Here is a 20,211-nt window from a genome sequence, read left to right as displayed (position 1 = left end):
TTTAGTAGGCTTTTTGTTGATCTCTGATAACCCATTGCATGAGAGCAACAGGCATGCATCAGATGAGCCTAGAAAAATTACTTCCCTGTTACACTAAGGCATTTTGGTGAATTCTGCAATATAATTCCATGATGTATTCTGAATATCTAAAATTAACAATGTTTCCTAACTTTAAATCATCATATGTTGTTGCCTACACCTTTCATCATCCCAGACATCAAGCCATTGTAAAGATATTTTGTCATGTAAAAGACCTCATGATTAAGTTCCCATAATATGTTCTCTGGACAAGTGGAGTGGGGAATTTTCATAGCCTTCAGCAAAATAGAATTACAAATATACCCATAAGAATATGACCCTACAACTGATAGACTTCCAGTATCTGAGAATATTTGTTCTGCACAATCATTTGTAACTGGATCTCTACCATTTTCAAGCATTTTTATTTAAAATATGCTAAATATGGCAAGCAAAATAAAAAATGCAGGATCCAATCTGGGTCAATCATTGGGACCAGAGGTTTAGTCTTCTGAGCTTTCAGACTCATGCTGGAGCCCCCATCCTTGGGGAACTTCTCTTTACTGGAATGTGTGCTATGTATAGTATTTATGTATGTGTACTAGTAAAATCCTAGTAAGACCACACCTAGAATACTACAGCCAATTTTGGTCGCCATGACACGAAAAAGATGTTGAGAGTTTGGAAAAAAATTCAGAGAAGAGCAACTAAGATGATTCAAGGCCTGAAGACTAAAACATACAAATAATGGCTATGGGACTTGGGTTTGGCTATTCTAAAGAAGAGAAGAAATAGGGGAGACATGATAGCAGTATTCCAGCATTTAGGGGCTGTCATAAAGAAGAGGGAGGTCACGTTATTCACCAAAGCACCAGAGGGCAGAACAAGAAACTATGGTTGGAAATTGAACAAAGAGAGAACCAACCTGGAATTACGGAGAAACTTCTTGAGAGTGAGGACAATCAACCAGTGGAACAGCTTGCCTCCAGAAATCGTGGGCGCTCCATCACTGGAGATTTTCAAGAAGAGGCTAGACAGTCACTTGTCTGAGATGGTATAGGTTCTCCTGCTTGAGTGGGGGGCTGGATTAGAAGGCCTCCAAAGTCCCCTCCAGCAATGTTCTGTTCTGTTCTGTTCCATTCCATTCCATTCTATTCTAGTATTAGTATTTAGAAGGATTTGGCAACACAAGGAAAAAAACAGCCAACAACTTAATAGCTGGCCATCAGCATGCCAATTAAGCAATAAGAAGGCACACCTAACCAGGGACCACATAAATACTGTGAATAGAATAGTCCAAAGCACACATTCCAGTAGAAAGGAATTCCCTGAAGATGGGCTCCAGCACGAGTCCGAAAGCTCAGAAGACTAAACCTCTGGTCCTGATGACCGACCCAGATTGGATCCTGCAACATTATCCCGGGACATGTATAGTTGCCTTCATTCATGAAAATCAAAAATACCAATTACCATTTAAACCAATGTTTTTCAGATGTGACCATTTTAAGATATGTGAAGAAGTCCACAAAACCTATAATTGTCAAGTTTGAGAAGCACTGATTAAACTAAGGACAGAGAAGATATGTTTTTGGACAAGTGGTCTGTTATAAAATAACAGAGGCAAACTAGTCAGGTTGTTCCCTGTCACTCTTTCTGAATCCAAAGGTAATAGGAGGACATATTTCCAAACAGATCTGATGGTTGTCTTCATCCACCATCTTTAAGAATATTTGTGGATTCGATTAGAGTTTCAGAAGCAGTCTTGAAAATAAAGATGATGATAGAGACTATTTTACACTATCCAGCTTCAATTTTTAAAACAATTAAAGTATCTTTTTTAAAAAAAAAATAAAGTCAGACAAGGCAAGGAGCCCAGGGGCACTAGCAAGTCTCCATAAACGCACTGGTGAAGAAGGCCCTATATCATCTTCTTGTGGTCTAAAACATTAGCCCAGTCAAAACATTGTGCTTGGGAATATATCCTTTAAAATATTGTTCCATAAGTAAAAGGCACTTGTAAAAGCAAACTTTACAACAAAACTCTATGTGTACCAAAAGGCAGCCAGAAATGGACTTACGCAACAGAAAAATCTATCCTTTGAAAGGAAAAGGCAAAGAAAGAGAGCATGGGAACAGAGCAAGAGCCCTCAGATGGAGTGAAGATGAAAGCCACTTAATCCCATTTGTGGGTTTTTGCCCTCTCTCTCTCTCTCTCTCTCTCTCTCTCTCTCTCTCCCTCCCTCCCTCCTTCCCTCCCTCCCTCCCTCCCCCCCCCTCTCTCCCTTACAATATTAAATGAAAACTGGCAAGCTGCAGGATAAAATTCCTGACCCTAGCACAGGGGTGTCAAACTCCGCAACGTCACATGACGTGCCTCGATGTATTGCAACTTTTTTGCCATTGCCAGCAATGGGGTAGGTGTGGTTTTGCTATGATGCATCTGGCCAGTGGGCCGTCAGTTTGACACCCCCGCCCTAGCATCTTCTTTATTTATGCAATCTCATCTGAAGCAATAATAATAGCAGGCTGTGGTACAAAATGGCAATGGCAGAGAACATCCAAAGAAACTATAGGAAGTTTTAAGGAAATGAGAAGTCTTTGCCCATGCCCAAGACATGTCTATTTTCTTTCATGGAGATGTACATTTTTTTTACTATGTTTACAAATTTGACCTGGAGATCACGTAAGCAATGTGGGCTGCTTTCCTTCTTTTTATTGGCTTTATTTTGATTGCATATGAGTTTTAATATGGGATACTTTTCTATGCATCTTTGAATATACGTGTTTCTCTATTTTCCACATTTTACTTACTGTGACATGGGTGTTCTGATGTTCTTTGGAGGTGGGGGACAAACTGCAATTTTGCATCTGGGACATAATCCCTACTTTTTTTTTTTTATTTAGTACCATGGACAAATTCTTGCCTCTGGTTTGAATTAGTCAGCATTCTGGAATTAGGTACTGGCTTTCAAAGAATGGTGTTGTGTTTTGCAATTCAATCTCACCTCGGTCATTTTCATACAATTCTGTTTTGTTTTGTTTTGTTTTAATAAAAAAGGCGAATGTTTACTAAGAATATCAACAGCTGCAGAAGTAGAGAAAAGTTGGGGAACAAAAATAGAAAACTTAAATAAAAAAACTCATCTTGAAGAAAACCAATTGGCAAAAAATCTGGACATTGCTACGTTTTATACAATCCCAATTTTTACCTTCTTCCATGCTGACTCTAAAACCTTGCTGATCCAGTCAATAATTCAGCTACACTAAATAAAAGAAGCACAGTATTTTTTGAACCAACTGAAGTTTTCAAAGGCAGCCTACTTACATCAAGCATATTGTAACTAGCTGATATGAAGCAGATGGAATTTATGTTCTTAAGGTTTGCTACTTTTGTGTTCTCCAGTATCCAGTACAAAGGCTTATCTGCAACTCTCAAGGAAATATAAGCTGGAATTAGTTGCTTTATTGGAGCTGCTAGACCCAAGTCATAACAGGACTGGAATTTCATGAAAGCTAGTAGCTGTATGTGACCTTCCAAAGTTATTGTTACAAGATGCATGTTAGCATGGCAAACTACACAAATAATTTATTTCATATTTGTTCCTTTTCAACTGAATGACTGAATATATTCTAGCATTACCAATACTCCATCACATTCATAGTTAGCATTACATAATAAATCTGCTGCAAATAGAACACTCCTTCAGGGCAGTTAAAGATTAGCCAATTAAGAAACAATTAAACCACTTGAAATTATTTTCACCTAATAGCAGAACAAGGTAACTGCCGTGCTGAAACACCAGCATATGAATTAATTTTCCGCAGGCCCTCTTGCAAATTTAATAGAACAATTTTGAAAAATGCCCCCAAAACCATCAAAAGGAGAAACATAGCTAATAAATATATCATGATCATGTATAGCAGACAAGTCAAACTTGCGACGTCACGTGATGTCGCACAACGTATCGGGACGGTTTTGCCATTGCTGGCAATGGGGTGGGCGTGGCTTCCGGATGATGCATCCAGCCCATAGGCCGGCAGTTTGACACCTCTGATGTATAGCAATCACTAGTCAATAAAATTTACCCAACTGCATAATCAATTGCAAGGAAGATTTTTTTTTGTTCATAAACCTGTACTGTATGAGGGCTCTGGGAAACATTTTTGCCTCCCCATTCCCCATTTGCCTTCCCTACAGTAGGAATAAATAACTCATAATATTTAATATTTAGGCCCCTGTCACTATAAAGGACTTGACCCTCTCCTTAGGCTGGGTGCCAGTTATTCCACAGACATGCAACAGAAAAAGAAAACCACTTCAATAAATTAGGTTCAGGCAGACTCTTTCAGCATGGAAGCAGGATGAAAGTTAAATTGGATCTTGATGAAATACTAACCAAATGAGATGTGCAGTGCATATATTCAGCCAATCGTTTGGCTAATTTAAATCAAACAATTTGCTTGAATTTTAGGAAGGAACTCATGGGGGGAAAACCCACATTTTTTAACCCTGACACTCCCCCAAAATGTTTCTGTTTACATCGATTTACTCAAAACCGACTCCTGGCAAAGATAAAGTAACCAGTGCCTATACAAAATGAAGCAACAATCTGCTGCTTGTTATCCCTGCCTAACAAGATGCCGGTCTCTAATGATGTAAGGCCTTTGAAAATTGCTTAATATCATGATGGAATATTGTTGCCGCTTGGTGGAATTATGATCCCCATTCTCTTACACTGGCCTTTTTCAATAGACTGATCAGAGATGCAAAAATCTAGGGCATTTACTTCAATAGCCCGGAAATCTCTATGTACACAAAGAATAGAATAAACAGTCTCAGAAAAAAAATGAAACCAGCAATTTTGTTCCAAGGAAAGAATATAATATATACAAGCCATAACATCACTCTCTCTCTCTGGCTCTGCCACTCTTTTATCTGTCCATAATGACTTAGGAAGCCTTAGCAAAACCTAAGCAGCTGCCTTCTGAAATAGACTCGCTTTTCCTTCAAATAGTAAAACATGACATTGCATGAACAGTACAGCAGTTTTTTTCAAATGCAAAAGCAAAACCATAATCTGTAATTCTGAAATTTGTGGCCAGCAAATTTTGACTTAGATACCTAGTTTTCAAAAATATTTATTGACACTATTTTTTTTTCGTTTGAGAAATACAGTAAGATACTTTGGGTGTTAAATAACTACTAAATATTCTGGATTTAGTAGGATTAAGAAAGTATAGTTTTAGCTTGCTTAAATAAGACAGTATTAAATTATACAACCAGGAGACTGTGACTTTTAGACCTGCCTAAGGAATAAAAGCCATCTGAGTGACTTTGTGCCAGTCACCCTCTCTCAGCTCAACCCACCTCACAGAGTTGTTGTTCTAGGGAAAATAGGAGGGGGCAGGAGTATTATGTATATTCACTCCCTTGAATTATTTATATAATTAATAAAGGCAGGATAAAAATAAATAAGTAAAATAGTAAGAGGCATTCTGTAAAAGACATATACCCATCCCTTTCCAACCACTAAAGAAGATATAGGCTTAATCATATTTAAAACAGATTAATTCATTTAATTCAATTACTCCAATACTCCAGATTTAAGTGAACTTTCAGTTAGTCTTATTGAAACCAAAACAATTAAGCTCAGTAGTTTTTTTAAAGGGTGATAAAGTCTGGATCCAAGGTATCATTATATTTCTTTATAGCGGTTCTCTACAGTTTAAGGTATATTTTTGGATTTGTTGATTAATTCATTATCAGCTATTTCTCAGTGTACTAACTACTTTACCATTTTAAACCTATTGTGTTTAATGGAATTGCTTCACTTAGCAGGATTTTTTATGAGTTTGTCCCAGAGGCATTTAATTCATAAGAAAATACATTTAGGATTGCAATATAGGTAGTCCTTGACTTACGACCACAATTGAGCTCAAAATTTCTGTTCCTAAGCGAGACAGTTGTTAAGTGAGCTTTTTTCCATTTTACAACCTTACTTGTCACAGTTGTTAAGTGAATCACTGCAGTTATTAAGCTAGGAACATGGTTGTTAAGTGAATGAGGATTCCCCATTGACTTTGCTGATCATAAAGTCACAAAAGGGGATCATTTGACCCCAGGACACTGCAACCATCATAAACAGGAGTCAGTTGCCAAGCGTCTGAATTTTGATCGTTTGACCATGAAGATGCTGCAATGGTCGTAAGTGCGAAATACGGTCATAATCACTTTTTTCAATGCTGTGGTAATTATGAACAATCACTAAACGAACTGCAGTAAGTCGAGGACTACCTGTATTAATAACTGCATCCGACAAGTCTCCATTATCACCCTTTAAGTGTTACATGATTTTACCGAACATATGAATTAATGCAGCCTCACCTAATGCAACAACCCTTTCAGATGTATTAGACTATAAATCCCATAATCTCTAGTCTGGTGGATGGCAATAATCACTGTAGTCTGAAACATATGGAAGACATCGACTGAAGAACAATAAAGTTCTGTTTGAGACAGAATCAATATAATGAAATAACTCCAAAATACACCCTAATTTCTTCTATGCCATCAGAACATGTAAGAAGTTTTCAAGCTTCTAGTGGCCCAAGTATTACTGTGCCTCTGCTATTTCAGTGGGAATAGCTGCCAGGAATGGGAACTAAATGTGATATTTTAAACTATTGCAGCTGTTTTACCAACTACAGATTACCAATATAATATATTGCAAACTATATAATGTTCAACCTGGTACTGCCAGTTTTGCAGGGATATGAGATCCCAATCTAGTTGCATTAGTAGTTCTAGGTGAAATACATGAACTTACAAATACAAGCATGCCAGACATTTGTTGTTCATCATATATATGTTTAAGTATATGCTTAACGCATCATAAAAATCATGCTTGTAATAATGAAGAGGATATGGATATACAATAATCTGAAACAGCCTTAACTGATAGCTTACACTTGCATCTGAAGAAGCACAAGAATACTGATTAGCAGAAGACTGTTATTTGACCATTTACTACATTAATCTTGACAGTTTTAATTTATAACAATAATAACAATAATAACAATAATAACAATAATAATAACAAGAAGAAGAAGAAGAAGAAGAAGAAGAAGAAGAAGAAGAAGAAGAAGAAGAAGAAGAAGAAGAAGAAGAAGAAGAAGAAGAAGAAGTTGGAAGGGACCTTGGAGGTCATCTAGTCCAACCCCCTGCTAAGGCAGGAAACCCTATACCATTTCAGACAAATGGCTGTCCAGTCTAATGCAACAAATCTTAGATCCAGAACTCTACTTTTCAAAATCATTCACTGATGATGCTGTTGACTCATAGAGCATGCAATAAAATGTTGGCATCACACATCAGTAGAAAGCCAGATAATGTTCCTGGAATTATATAGATTTGCAGATGGTGGAAGAGTCATGTGTGAACTTCAAGGCCAAAGCCCAAGATTTCTCAGCTGAGGAAAAGCGAGTTGAATGATAATAGTGGTATTCAAAAGATCTCAACTGCTAGGAGTATGCCAGTGGCTAAAATGCTTGACACTGTTCAATATAACATGTTCTTTCTTTATTCTTCTCTTTAAATACATTTCAGAATCAACAGGTATTTCAATTCACTACAGAGAGTCATTTTATTATTATTTTATGTTTATTATTGCTTAAGCAAGTTATCACTTTCCTGAACAAAGGATGGTTATTTCCAACTTCAGAATGCGGATACATTCCTTTATCTACCTGCACAATTTGGCATTCCTTAATCATAACATTAAAGTAATTTTACCATATTTACATCAGCTTTATATTTCCAGAGTCCCTAATGTGAATGAATTACATAGGAATTGGACTACGTAATTATTTTTATTGAAAACATAGCTTCTTCTGTTCTATGTCCCTCATTAACAAAAGTTAGGTCTAAAATGCAGATCATGCAAAGGAGGTACAAAGCATCTTAATGAAGCATAGTTAAAGCTGTCCAACAGAACTATTTGCTGCCACAGACAGGGGATCCAGGGAAAGAAAGCAGAGCATATGACAAGATGAGTGTTGTGGCATCATGATGCAAGGTTCAAGGTGTTAGTAATGAGGTTCAAGGTGTTAGTAATGACCTACAAAGCCCTACATGGCATGGGTCCGGAATACCTTGGGGAGCACTTGCGGCCGGCGTCAACTTCCCTCCGCTCAGTACGCTCCCAGAGAGGGCCTCCTCAGGGTGCCACCGGTCAAAGAATGCCGACTGGTGGCCCCCAGGGGGAGGGCGTTCTCTGTGGGTGCACCGGATTTATGGAACCATCTTCCGGTCGAGCTCCGGATGGCGCCCGATCTCCGCTCCTTCCGGCGCGATCTCTTTAAACAAGCTGGCCTGGCCTGATGGGACGGGGTGGGATTTTATAAATGGACTTCAATTTTTAATCTGTATTAATTTATTATGGGCATTGTTTAATTACTTTTTAATAATTTTTAATTTTTGTATCTTGTTTTTATGTATTGCCCTGTTCACCTCCCTGAGTCCTTCGGGAGAAGGGCGGTATATAAATTAAATTAATAAATAATAATAAATAAATAATAAGCCTCATGACTTACAACACCTGGATGCATGCACAGACAAGCAAGGATTGACTTGTGATATCGTAACATATTTTTCCTCATCTTTTCATGATTGCTGTTAGCAGCAGGGCTTTATGCTATCACAGCTCTGGTTGAACTCCAACAGTCCTCAGTCCATAATCCAGCATCATATCAGATGTCCTAAAGGAAGATACTATGCCTTTGCCATTTCTGGCTGAAGCGAATATAAAACCATCTTCTCTTACCTTACAAGACTATTGGACGAACTCTTGAGATCATGAAGTGAAGAATTGGGGGGAGGGGGGGGCAGCTAGGGAAGTTGTTCCATGTTACTATTGCTAGCGAATAGTAAAGGCTCTAAGTAACCCATTTTATTTTGTCTGGCTGATAATTTATATCTTTTGGTTTGGTTTTTGCAAGACGCAGCTGCTTCAGGTGTTTCTTTTATCCTCTAATTCAGTGTTTCTCAAACTTGGCAACTTTAAGATCTGTGGACTTCAACTCCCAGAATTCCCCAGGGAGCATGAAGCCACATGTTTTAAAGAAGCCAAGTTTAAGAAACACTGAGTAGATTGCGTTGTTCTGTTTTGGATGGAACTAAGGCACTTACCTGAACTCGAGCTTCTGTAAGTTCCGTTCTCAGAGCCAACTGCTCTCTGACATAAACATCGGGGTAATGTGTCTTCTGGAACACTTTCTCCAGTTCTTCCAGCTGTAAACTGGTAAAAGTGGTCCTGTGTCTTCTCTTCTTGCTGCTGGAAACATTGCTGTCACACTTATCACCGAGTTCATCCAATTCCCTTTTCTCCGGAATCCCTTTCACAGGAGACATGCGGAGGTTGCTGCAAGAGTCCAGCGGTCTGCCCATCTCAGAGTGCAATGGTTGACTCTCAACTTTCGTAATCCCAAAATTCACTGCAGAAGAAAATAAATGAAGTTGGGCTACGTTCATGTTAAGTTTAGAATCATTTTTAAAACTATGTGAAAAACCATAGATTGCTTGCAAGAACAGTGTGTGAAATGTTTATAGGAACATGGTCTACTCGTGGGTCAGACTTCCTGTTATGTGAGTATCTAGAAATTACTGAATGAATAAGGATATTATTGTGGATTTTGAATGTAGTTTCATCAAGATTTAAGTCTGATTTTCTTCAAAGTAAAATGCACTTTTACGCCAGCGCCATTTGTTTTTCTAGGTAGGTAGATTCATACAGAATGGAAAACTAGATCAATATACAAACATACGGCATGGCACAGAACATATCTTCTTAGCAATAAATCTTGTTGTATTCAGGAGAGTTAATTTTGTATTAAGTCTATTCATTTAGAAGAAGTGTTACCCTCTTCAATAGGGCTTATTCTCCATATAATATCTCTAAAGGGTCACTATACTGCCAAGCCTATGCTTGTCTATTTTTCATTTATAATGTAGTCAAATGAATTTTATTTTCAGGTAGACAAGCAATATTATCAAATATAATCAGAGCCAAATTTACTTAGGAGTAAGATCAGTTGGGGATAATGAAACTTATTGCTGAACAAAGAATATGCAGTGGAACAATCTGAACATATTCCATTTGGGGGAAAAATTAATTAGAGTTTTAAAATGCTTTCCTTTGAATGGATTATGTCCAGTTATTTTATTTTACAAATTATTTAATAATGAAAATTATTACAAGGATTTCTTAAGGAATAGAGCATGCTGAGTCACGCTTAGTAAGAAATGAAAATATTTCACGAAAAAATAATGATCTTGGATCTTACTGGAGTGGCTTTGTTCCCAATTAGTTTCTTTATTACTGTAAACTGGGAAGCGGGGGCTCTTTAAAATCATAACTCAAGTCAAAATGGTTATTTCCTATATTTTGCACTGGTCCTACAAGAACTATTTACCTTCTCAGAAGCACTCACTGTCCAAGATAAAGCTTAAAGTATTCCAACACCCCCACTTAGCTTCTGAACAAATTCCCATGATTTCCCCCCTCCTTAAAAAATGTCATATTTCCAAGATAATTGATGTTACATGTTGGGGTAGATTCACAAGTTTAGGAGGAAAAAGTCATTCCATTTATCCATAACAGTAAGCATTACAATGAAAAGAACTTAGCTTGCTATTTTGAATTTGTTTTTAACGTTCTCTGTCACTGCCAGTAATTTCACTACACTGGTCTGCTCACTGAGTACGATTTTAGCTAAGCATGGTTTACAATTTATACTAGTGGCCTTACCTCTAGATGAGATTCCAAGCAAATTCAAAGGAAAGTCCTAGTGAGCAAATATATTTATGTTTTTACTTATAAATTAGTATTATCACATACACAGAGAGAGAGGGGGGGAGAGAATCATGCACCTACATACATAAAATAAAATTATATATAAAAATTAAAAATTAATCTAAGCAAGGTGAGCAACAATGATTTAAATTCTGCCAACAATATACTTTCTCGTTCCTTTCCTGGTAAAAGTTTGGTGCCATCTTCTATGAATGCAAACCATAAATATTGATGAATACTAGCCAAATAATAGGCATTAGCAAATAGCAAACTAATTAATACTTTTATGAAATTGGTAGATTCATTAGATATTGCATTTCTCCATAGCTAATATCGGGAAGTGTGAGTGTGTGCTGAGAAATAATTTGAGCTGTATTTTCTTAGGCACACTGAACACTGAGAATGTTACAAATGGTAGGATAAATCTTTAATTCTAATAATAAGGGAAGTTATACTATGATTCAAAATTAAACTTACCAAAACACAATGATCATTTAATATAGTTCCTTTATTTGACATATAGTGTTTGGTATGTAAAGATCTTCCAACATAATGTATTAAATACCTTCCATTGCTGTTTTAATTGCAAAATTTCTAAGAAGCCTTCCACAGATTCAAAGTCTTTATGAATAACTTTGCACAGAATAAACCAGTTATCCATTAGAAATTTGATATTTGTATCTGTTCAGCTATGAAAAAATCATATTTTTCATTCTATATTCTTTTTTTAAAAAATACAAATACAGTGCCTTCAAGTCAAAACTGTAACTAGTTGGCTGAGTCTAAAATTAGAGAGCAAGTCGTATTTCTGTTGTGAATTATGTAGCACATAATTGCACATATTGCAAATCAGAAAATAAATGTAGCATTTAAACCGAAAGGCTAACTAATCACAGAAAGCAGGAATTTTTTTACTAGATGTTTTAGACCAGCCTTGCATTGTTTGTTTTCTTAAGTGATGAGTTTTTGCACTAATTACATGACTAAAGAGAACTCCAATCCCCTTAAACTAAAGGACTAGGTAACCAAGCATTTCTTCTTGACTTGGTTTGTCTGGTTTAAAGAATGGGATAGATAAGAGGTGAAAGTGGGAGAGCAACAGAAAAAGCTTCCAGGTTTTGGAGGCAAATCTGCCTCCTAAAGAGCAAGAGATGTTTTGCTGATGTTTTTGTTACGGATTTTTGGATGACCCTGAAGCTACTGTGAAACAGTTGAATTTAGCGGAAGATCTGCTCCCTATGAATCTTCAAAAAAAGCTAATTCCAACATACCCTTATCAGTTAGAAGTGGTGAAATGTGTGGCTGTGCGTGGTAGACCAGCTTTTTGGATGAAAAACAAAATTGTAAGAAGAAAAACTTTTCAAAGGCAAAAGGACTCCAGGCAGTCACCAAGTTCCAATGACTTTCCAGACTGGAAAAAGTGTTAATAGGAGCGCCAGGTTGCACAGTTGCTTTGGAGAGCATTGAAGAAGCCCATTGAATTCTTACTTTTCAGCTAAGTATGAGCATCTAATTGCAAACCAAGGACTTCATTTCTGCAAGAGTCTGCCTCGCTGCTGCTACTAATGTATTACTAATCGCTACTGCCACCATCACTTTGCTGATGAAAGAGAGAATAAACTAAGGACTTGATCCTTTGGATAATTTTAAGTCCTGACAGCATTTGGTTTGAATGGACTGTGAGAGTTTCTTCAATCTCCAGCAAGTAGGCAGAGGGGCGAAGGAAGCTACGCAGCACTTCCAGGCAACATAAAATTAACTCAAAGGGCAGCTGCTGGTTTGGGAGAGAGAGAAAGGAAGTAGCAGGAGCGCTACTTAGCTGCGCGATCGTTTATTTTACTCTTAATTTATCTTAGGGAGCACACGAAATAAAATATAAAAAAACTATTTGCTAAAGAAAGAAAATAGAGGAGAAATATAAGAATGAAGCTATTTGTGAAGCAGCAAAGATTTTTTTAATTTTTTTTTTTAAAAATAATTCAATGAAATCGTGTTGACCAATGCCTGTATAAATGGAGAGAATTGGTCTGAGCGATGCCTTTTGTACCTTAATTAAAAAGGAGGAAGAAAGCTATTAGAAAATAAGATTCAGAGCGACTGACCAGTTGACCATATGCAAAAATAAATTCAATGGCAGAACAATGTTCCCCCAACCATAATTAAGTTACCTGGTCCTTCCGTCATGGCTTTGTTTTGTTCTGCCTAATAAGTTGTTCATTGAGTGGTCTTGTTCTCTCTCCATATAAACAAATTTTGTGCTGTTATAATGGGCTGGGATCTCCAGTCAGATATTCAATCGTAAAAATCGAACTTATGTACGATTCAGACCACTGCCGCATAGCAGTGAGGTGAAGTAGCGGATGAAAATGAAAAATTGCTGCTGCACCCGTGTCAAAAGTAAAATGAAGTTTCGGGGTGCCAGTTGACCCCAAACAACTGCTGCTTTCTGCCATTCCTTCCCCACCACCACCCCCGCCCCGCCCTCGCCCGGCCAATAATTTTAAGTTTAGCATCCCGGACTCTGCCTGCCCAAACCTTTGTGGATTCACTTTCGTTTTGCTCAGAAAGAGGAAGATACGGCGTTGATGTTTACAAAATAAAAGCGGATTGGTGTTTCCTCCGTGTAAGACCGACGAGTAGATGAATCCAGAAATCATACAAGGGCAGAATTTCGAGCATATGGACCAAGATATGGGGCTGTGTGTACGTTTTAATTTAAAACACGTTTTCCAAGGATTTCCCAGAGAATCCTAAACAAAGTGCATCGGGAGGAATTCGTCTGGGGGACAGTCGGGAAGTTCAAATATTCCCTGGTGTTTTCCAGACCATGCTTCTGCCTGAGGGAAGACTGTGTGTGGTGTGTGGTGTGTGTGTGTGTGTGTTTGTGTAACCAGTGTGTCCAGAACTTTACAAGCATCGATCAGAAATTGTCTATTACTTTAAAATGAAACGGCAGACGGAGAGGAATACGAGGTACGTTTTCTCGATTTTTAAAGCGTACAGCCGGTCTTAATATATATATTTTTTTTCCTTTTCCCCGAAGTCACGCCTGTCGATTTCAAGGATTTTTGAGGTTCTCTTTCTTCCCCCCCCCCTCCACATCCCGCCGCCCATAAATAAAGCGAATCTATCCGCCTCCCCATCTTCTTCCCTGAGGCTCCTAAAGCGAACCGGAATCCAAAAACGTCGGGGAAAGGTCTAGGTGGATCGAGCCCCGAAAATGCCAATTACAGCATCAACCAGAAACTAGCCAGCCGCGTTTTTGCCTGGCCCGTTGTGCTCTCTCAACTCTCCTGATAATTTACGGTTCAGTGTATTGTGCAAAACCCCAGTGTGTAAATCAGAGGCTAAATTTGCTATCCGGAACCGGACTTTTTGTGAATTTAGAGGAGGGAGAAGAATTGCCCCCCCCTCCCCATTCAACCGGTTCCCCGTTCCCCGAGGCCAGGTCCATTGGCGCGACGTTGCTTCAGCAAACAGGACCCCGGGCCAGGTTTCGTGACAGCCACCCGCCCCCGTCCTCTCTCCCTCCCCCCCCCCACATACGCCGTTGCCTCACTTACCGGAACCGTCCCTAGCCGGGGAAGTCCTCTCCAACCGGCCGTGAGGAGCGTAGGCTGCCTGGCCCACGCATTTGCCGCCGCCTTTGGCGTAGAAGGCTTCGCCGCCCTCCAGCGCTTCCATGACGTGCTCTAAAGGGGCTCCGGAGGCCAGGTAGAAATCGCTGCTTTTGCCCGCCGCCGCCGGGGGGCTCTTGAGGCCGAATTTGTCACTCAGGAATTCCATAATCCTCGACGGAGCTGCGCTCGCCTCAGCTGCTGCCTGCCCGCCCGCCCGGCTGCCGTCCTGCTGCCTGGCTGCCGCGACGGAGGCGCCCCGACGACGCTTTTTATATCTGGAAGCGCAGCGGGGACTTCTTGCAACAACCCTCCCCGCGCGCAGCCTCCGCTGGCTCCACCCAGCCTGCTGGCCCCTTCCCTCTCCTCCCTCCCCCCCCCCGCCTCCTCCTCCTCCTCCTCCTCCTCCTCCTCCTCCTCCTCCAAGCCTCGGCCCACAGCGGAGGGGACGCCGGCCAAGGGGAGGGGGAGCGGCTGGGAAGAGCCCCGCGTCCACCGCAACCGACTCACATTTCGGCCCGGCTTCTTCCCAGCCCAGAGGAGTCCTGCCCCCTCCCCGCCTCCCCTGCCCCAGCGACGCCGTCTCGACCCGAAGATTTAGCTTTTCGGCTCCGGTAAACCTGAGGAGGAAGACCAAGGGACCGATGAGCGGCAGAGGCAACGAGGGCGGCGGCGGCAGCAGCGGCGGCTGAGCTTGTCGCAGGAGCTTCAAAGCCCTGGCTGAGCCGGCAAGAGAGCGCGACCCCGAAATCGCCCTGGAAACTTCTCGGGCCGCCTTCGGAGGAAGCGCCTTGGGGAAGCCAGCAAAAACGAGAGCGCTGCCAGGGCGGCGTGGAAAACAGCTGCTGCTGCTGTTAGAAATTTCAAAGGTCTTGGCGCGGGGGTGGGTGGGTAGAGATAATAGCAGTATTTGAGGGGCTGCCATAAAGAAGAAGAGGGGGGGGGGTCAAGCTATTTTCCAAAGCACCAGAAGGGAAGGACAAGAAACACGGCTGGAAGCTGATCAAGGAGCGAAGCATCCAGGAATTGAGGAGAAACTTCCTAACTGTGAGCAACAACAGCTCGCCTTCAGAAGTTGTGGGGTGTTTCATTACTGGGTTGTTGTTTTTTTTAAAAAAAGAAGTGACTGGACAGCCTCCTGTCTGTAATGGTGTCGGGTTTTCTGCTCGAGCAGGGGGCTGGACTAGAAGACCTCCAAGGTCCCTTCCAGCTCTATTCTGATTGAACTTCTCTGGAAGTATGCGGTCCCCTTAGTGGCTTCTGGCTCTGAATTCCTCACTCCAGATCCGAAACAAACTCAAGAAGACTGTTGCTGGCTGGGTTAGGGTTAGAGAGCGTCTCCGGGTTCGAAGGACAGCCGCCTTGTCCCTGCGTTTATTTTCGAGGGACCTTTTTACCGTCAGGAGCAGCTCCGCCTAACTTAACTAGAATGGCAGATCAAAGAAGTCGCCTCCTCGGATCCGGCCTCTGCCTGCGGGAGCTCGGGGGGATCTGGAGAAGCGCTCCTCACTCGAGGAAGGCGCAGTTACCGTCAAGTAAGCCGTAAGATGGCGATTTCCGAGGAGAACGGCCCCCACACACACACACAGAGAGAGAGAGAGACACCGAAAGACATAGAGAGATGTCTGGTATCTTGCCGTTTCAATCAATCAAAATATTAGGCGACTTAATATTTCAAGCAGAAGGATGGGTCTGTGTGGATCTTATATACACTGTGAACTCTTTTGGAAAGGAGATGATGGTGGTGGTGAAGGTGAAACAATTTTAGTTTGATTAACTAAACTCTTGTATCTGGAAGGCTAATGAGTTGTTTATGAACAGGTGAATTTGTAACCTAGGAATTTGGAAAGCGCTTCTTTTTTTTCTCCTCTCCCCACCCCCACCTCTTTAATCTTTAAGACGCTACAAGTGCCGTACTGTTTATTTAAAGCAAGCCTGCCTCGTGCATAAGTGTGGCCATCGTGCTGTTTATTGTTAAGAAAACAATACCGTCGAATCTGAATCTTTATCTGCTGTTAATTCTTCCATTCCAGAAAAAATAATAATAATAATAATACACGGGGAATGCTGCCGCCGTTCTCCCCTTTATTCCTTCTCTTACGGCGCTCGAGCAGATTTCCAGGTCCCCTACAATCTCTTATGTTCTTAGATTCCCCCCCCCTCCGTTTCTCAGGATCGTAGGAATAGTGTGCAGAATAGACACGTTTCGCTTTGGCCCGGCCTTTGGCCCGAAACATTTCTTGTGCTGAAATTTGCAGGATACCCGCCCCCCCCCCTCCTCGCATTCTTCCCTCGGCTGTGAACTTTGCAACTCTAGGATTAAGAGAAATGGGGGTTGGGGAGGAAGAGTCATGAAGCCTCCCTCTCCTCCTTTGAAAGCGGGGGGGGGGGGGGCGGAAAGGGGTCGCTTGCTTTTTGTTACATGAATTCACAGAAACTCGTAACACGTCGGTGCTATTCTCCCCTATCAGAACCTCCCTTCTTTTACAAGGCGAGTTTTTGGGCCCTGAGGAGTGGAAAGATATTAAGGCGGTTCAAATAGGCGAGTTTTCTCCCACGGCTTCGAAATCATTGAGCATTTTGCTAGGCGTTTTACAGCACTCCGGATGCTCCTGGCGCTTCCTGATAAGTATTGGAGACCGCGGAAAGAAGAAAAGCTTTTTCTTTTCTAAACCTGAAGTAGGAAAGAACGTGCACCTTCAAAACCTCACAACTACCTATGGTCACTTGGGGGTATTATTGGTGTTGAATAAATAAACGTGAGACGGGAGCCAGATTCGTTTGGGGAGAAATGTGCGTTAGGCGAACTTGAGTACAAGCCGCCCGTCTGCCGGTGGATTCCTCTGCCTTAAGCCACGGTTTGCCCACTCCAGGAAGGGCTTTGAGTAAAAGAGCTTCTGAGTAGGTGATGCTCCTCTCTGTGCTGCAGAATCCCAAACAATACGAGCATTTCTGTCGCTGACGACCCTCTAAACCGCACGTCAATGCTTAGGCATTTCGCCGGAGTTGGCTACCAAATTCCGAGGTCAAACCGGAACTCTTTCAATCTGGAGAGCTGGATTTTTGCAGGAGCCAGTCAAAATCCCCTCGGGTCAGTCACAAAAGTCCTATACTCGTTTGGAAGAGCCCATCCTATCTTATCCTACCTGACAAGAATTGGGATTGGATTATTGGCGCAAAGGGTTCTGTCACAAAATAATGGATGCGCCATCGGGGACTGTTTGCTGGCTTTGTGGCCTCTCCAGAAAAGCAACCGTGCCTCGTGCTCGTCTCGGGCATAAAACCCCCGCCTGCGGGCAGAAATAGCTGTGACTGAAAATCAGTTTCTATTGATTTTGGGGTGAAATTCAGGAGTGACACGATAGAGAACCAGTCCCAAATTTTGACACAGGAGGAAGGGAGGGAGGTTTTTAGGCAAGAAGCAGCTTACTGTGTTAACAATTGGGATGGGATTGCAGTTTTGTGCAGTTAGACAAAAGAAAAAGGTGTCTAAAGGGCTGTAGCTTTGAAAATCGTCACAGGACCTCAGGATAACCTCCCGAGTTCGGAATTCCCTCACCTTCCTTTCCTCCCTCCCCAGCCTTCATCAGCCAGAGAGATGCGGCTTTCTGTGTCTTTGAAATGAAAGTGATGTGCGCCCTCCCCCTTGCCGTCAAAGGCAGCCGACGCGAGGAAAGAACGAAGGGGGGAAGAGGAAGAAGGACACCCCACCCCCCACCCCCGATTCTCCCTTCCTCCCTTTCCCAGGGAGGGTTGGCCAGGCCATACACCCTGTTCCTCCCTCTTTCTCTGGAAGCCGCCTGGAATTTGGAGGATCCCCTCGTCGTCTTCCGCTGTGCTCGTGCACAGTCTCCAGCGGCTTTGCCCTGGATTTAGGGAGGCGGTGTGACCTCTCGCCAGACAAGCTCCCGTGATTTATAAGCCTTGGCTGTGATAAGATCGAGCCCAAGGAGGGACGAGGGAGGCGGACCAGCAGAACGCTTCCCTAAAGCGGCGGAAGGGAAAGGGAAGGGAAGGGAAGGGAAGGGATGGAGAAAGAGTCTACTCTACGGGTTCGCTGAATTGGGAGACCAGAAGCCCTGCTATAGTCTCTCTTCGCAACTGTTTCTGAGTTACCTTTGGTGCGCAGCTTTGCCCTTTGCCTCGGCTCGCAGGCCCTTCGCATCTCCAAAACCGGAGAAGCGCAAAACAGATCCCGCCAGAAGATCTTGGGAGGAAAGGAAGGGACCGGATTGCTTTCTCTGTCCTGTTCTATTCTGTCACGCCTTCTCCCACCTCAGTCCGCCCGCTCCAACGAGTCAGAGGCGCAATCGCTCCGAAGAGCATCCTCTGAAGGGCGCCTTCTCCGGCTGCAAAAGCCAGACACGGTCAGGTTTCTCCCAGCGGCCGGGAGGCAGATGTGGGGCTGTGTTCCAGAAATGCAGCTTTCTCGGGACCGGCTGCAGAAGGGTGTCGGTTGGATGGGGAGACGGTTCTTGGCGGGAGGGGTGTGCGCAAGAGGAGGGAAACAGTTCCTGAGATAACCTCGGGAGCCACCCCGGGCAAACTGCCTCCCCTCAGCCCGGGCAGGCGGCGAGGAGCCGGCCTGTTGACGGACGGCGCTGAAAAGTGCAGCTGACGAATTGCGTCAGCCTTCAGCATCGGGTCTGCCCCGGCTGTTCTCCCTTCAGAGGGTGAGATTGGAGGGAAGCTAATGAGCTCCAGGAGCAGAGGACACCTCGCGACTCGCTTCAGAAGGAGTGGGGGAGGGGGGAGATCACGCGGCTGGGAAGTCGCTGGAAGAAAAGATGGAGGGTGCGGTGTGGGGGGGGGGAGGAAGGAAGGAAATAAATAAATGAAAGGGAGAGGAGCACTGTGTATTCTTCCAGCGTGCGGTGTGTGTGTGTTCATCATCTGCCTCTGCTATAAACCTGAGTTACCCTAAAGGAAAACCGTTAAACATTTAAGATAACTATCCTCCACATTAAAAAAACCCGAAGGGGGGGAGATTATAGTTAAAAAAGGAAAAACAAAACACAGCTCTTTTAGTAGCGCCTGTTACTCATCCCAGCTTCTGCCAACCTAGCAGTTCGAAAGCATGTAAAAATGCAAGTAGAAAAATAGGGACCACTACGGTGGGAAAGTAACAGCGTTCCGTGCGCCTTTGGCATCTAGTCATGCCGGCCACATGACCACGGAGACGTCCTCGGCTCTTCGGCTGTGAAACGGAGATGAGCACCGGCCCCTAGAGTTGGAAACGACTAGCACGCATGTGCGGGGGAACCTTTACCTTTACCTTTTACAGTTTCAAATGTTTTTTTTTAAGAGTTTTAGAAAAACAAAATTTTACAATATATCCCCAAATCCCTCCCACCCCAAACCCGCCCACTCCCCCCCCCACTTCCCAGAGCTAAATACAGGATTATAGTTACAATAATCATATTCTAAATAAAAATTATGCATAATATACAATTAACCAAATTCATAATGTACTTTAACTTTCCTTTAACATAACTACAAACAAAGTACCAATAACAATATCCAAAAGTTTTAAAAGGCCCTTACAATTAAGAATTAGATACTTGCTTTAAAAGCTTCAGTTCAAATGTTACAATGTTCTTAGTGCTAGTAATTAAGCCTTTTAATATGCGCTCCCCTGTGGCTCAGCAGCGGGAAGGAAAGCGGGGACCCTGTCTCTGAAACCCCCGCTTTCCCATTAGCCCCTCCGCTCAGCTCATGGTTTCCTT

The 20,211-nt window shown here is 42.3% G+C and overlaps 1 protein-coding gene across 1 annotated transcript in view; it reads right to left on the bottom strand.

Moving 5' to 3' along the window:
- The window catches only part of ALX1 (ALX homeobox 1), a gene marked incomplete at both ends in the record, with an annotated part of 32,078 nt that extends 17,424 nt beyond the window's left edge, over positions 1-14,654 (bottom strand). The window contains 2 exons of the mRNA XM_083365427.1: positions 9,206-9,510; positions 14,432-14,654. Of these exons, the coding sequence (XP_083221553.1) occupies positions 9,206-9,510; positions 14,432-14,654 (528 nt within the window). The remainder of the gene's footprint in view (positions 1-9,205; positions 9,511-14,431) is intronic.
- Between the last annotated feature and the right edge of the window lie 5,557 nt (positions 14,655-20,211).

Source organism: Vipera ursinii (assembly GCF_947247035.1).
Source record: "Vipera ursinii genome assembly, chromosome: 6".
NCBI lineage: Eukaryota > Metazoa > Chordata > Lepidosauria > Squamata > Viperidae > Vipera > Vipera ursinii.
This window is presented reverse-complemented; position numbering and strand designations above follow the sequence as displayed.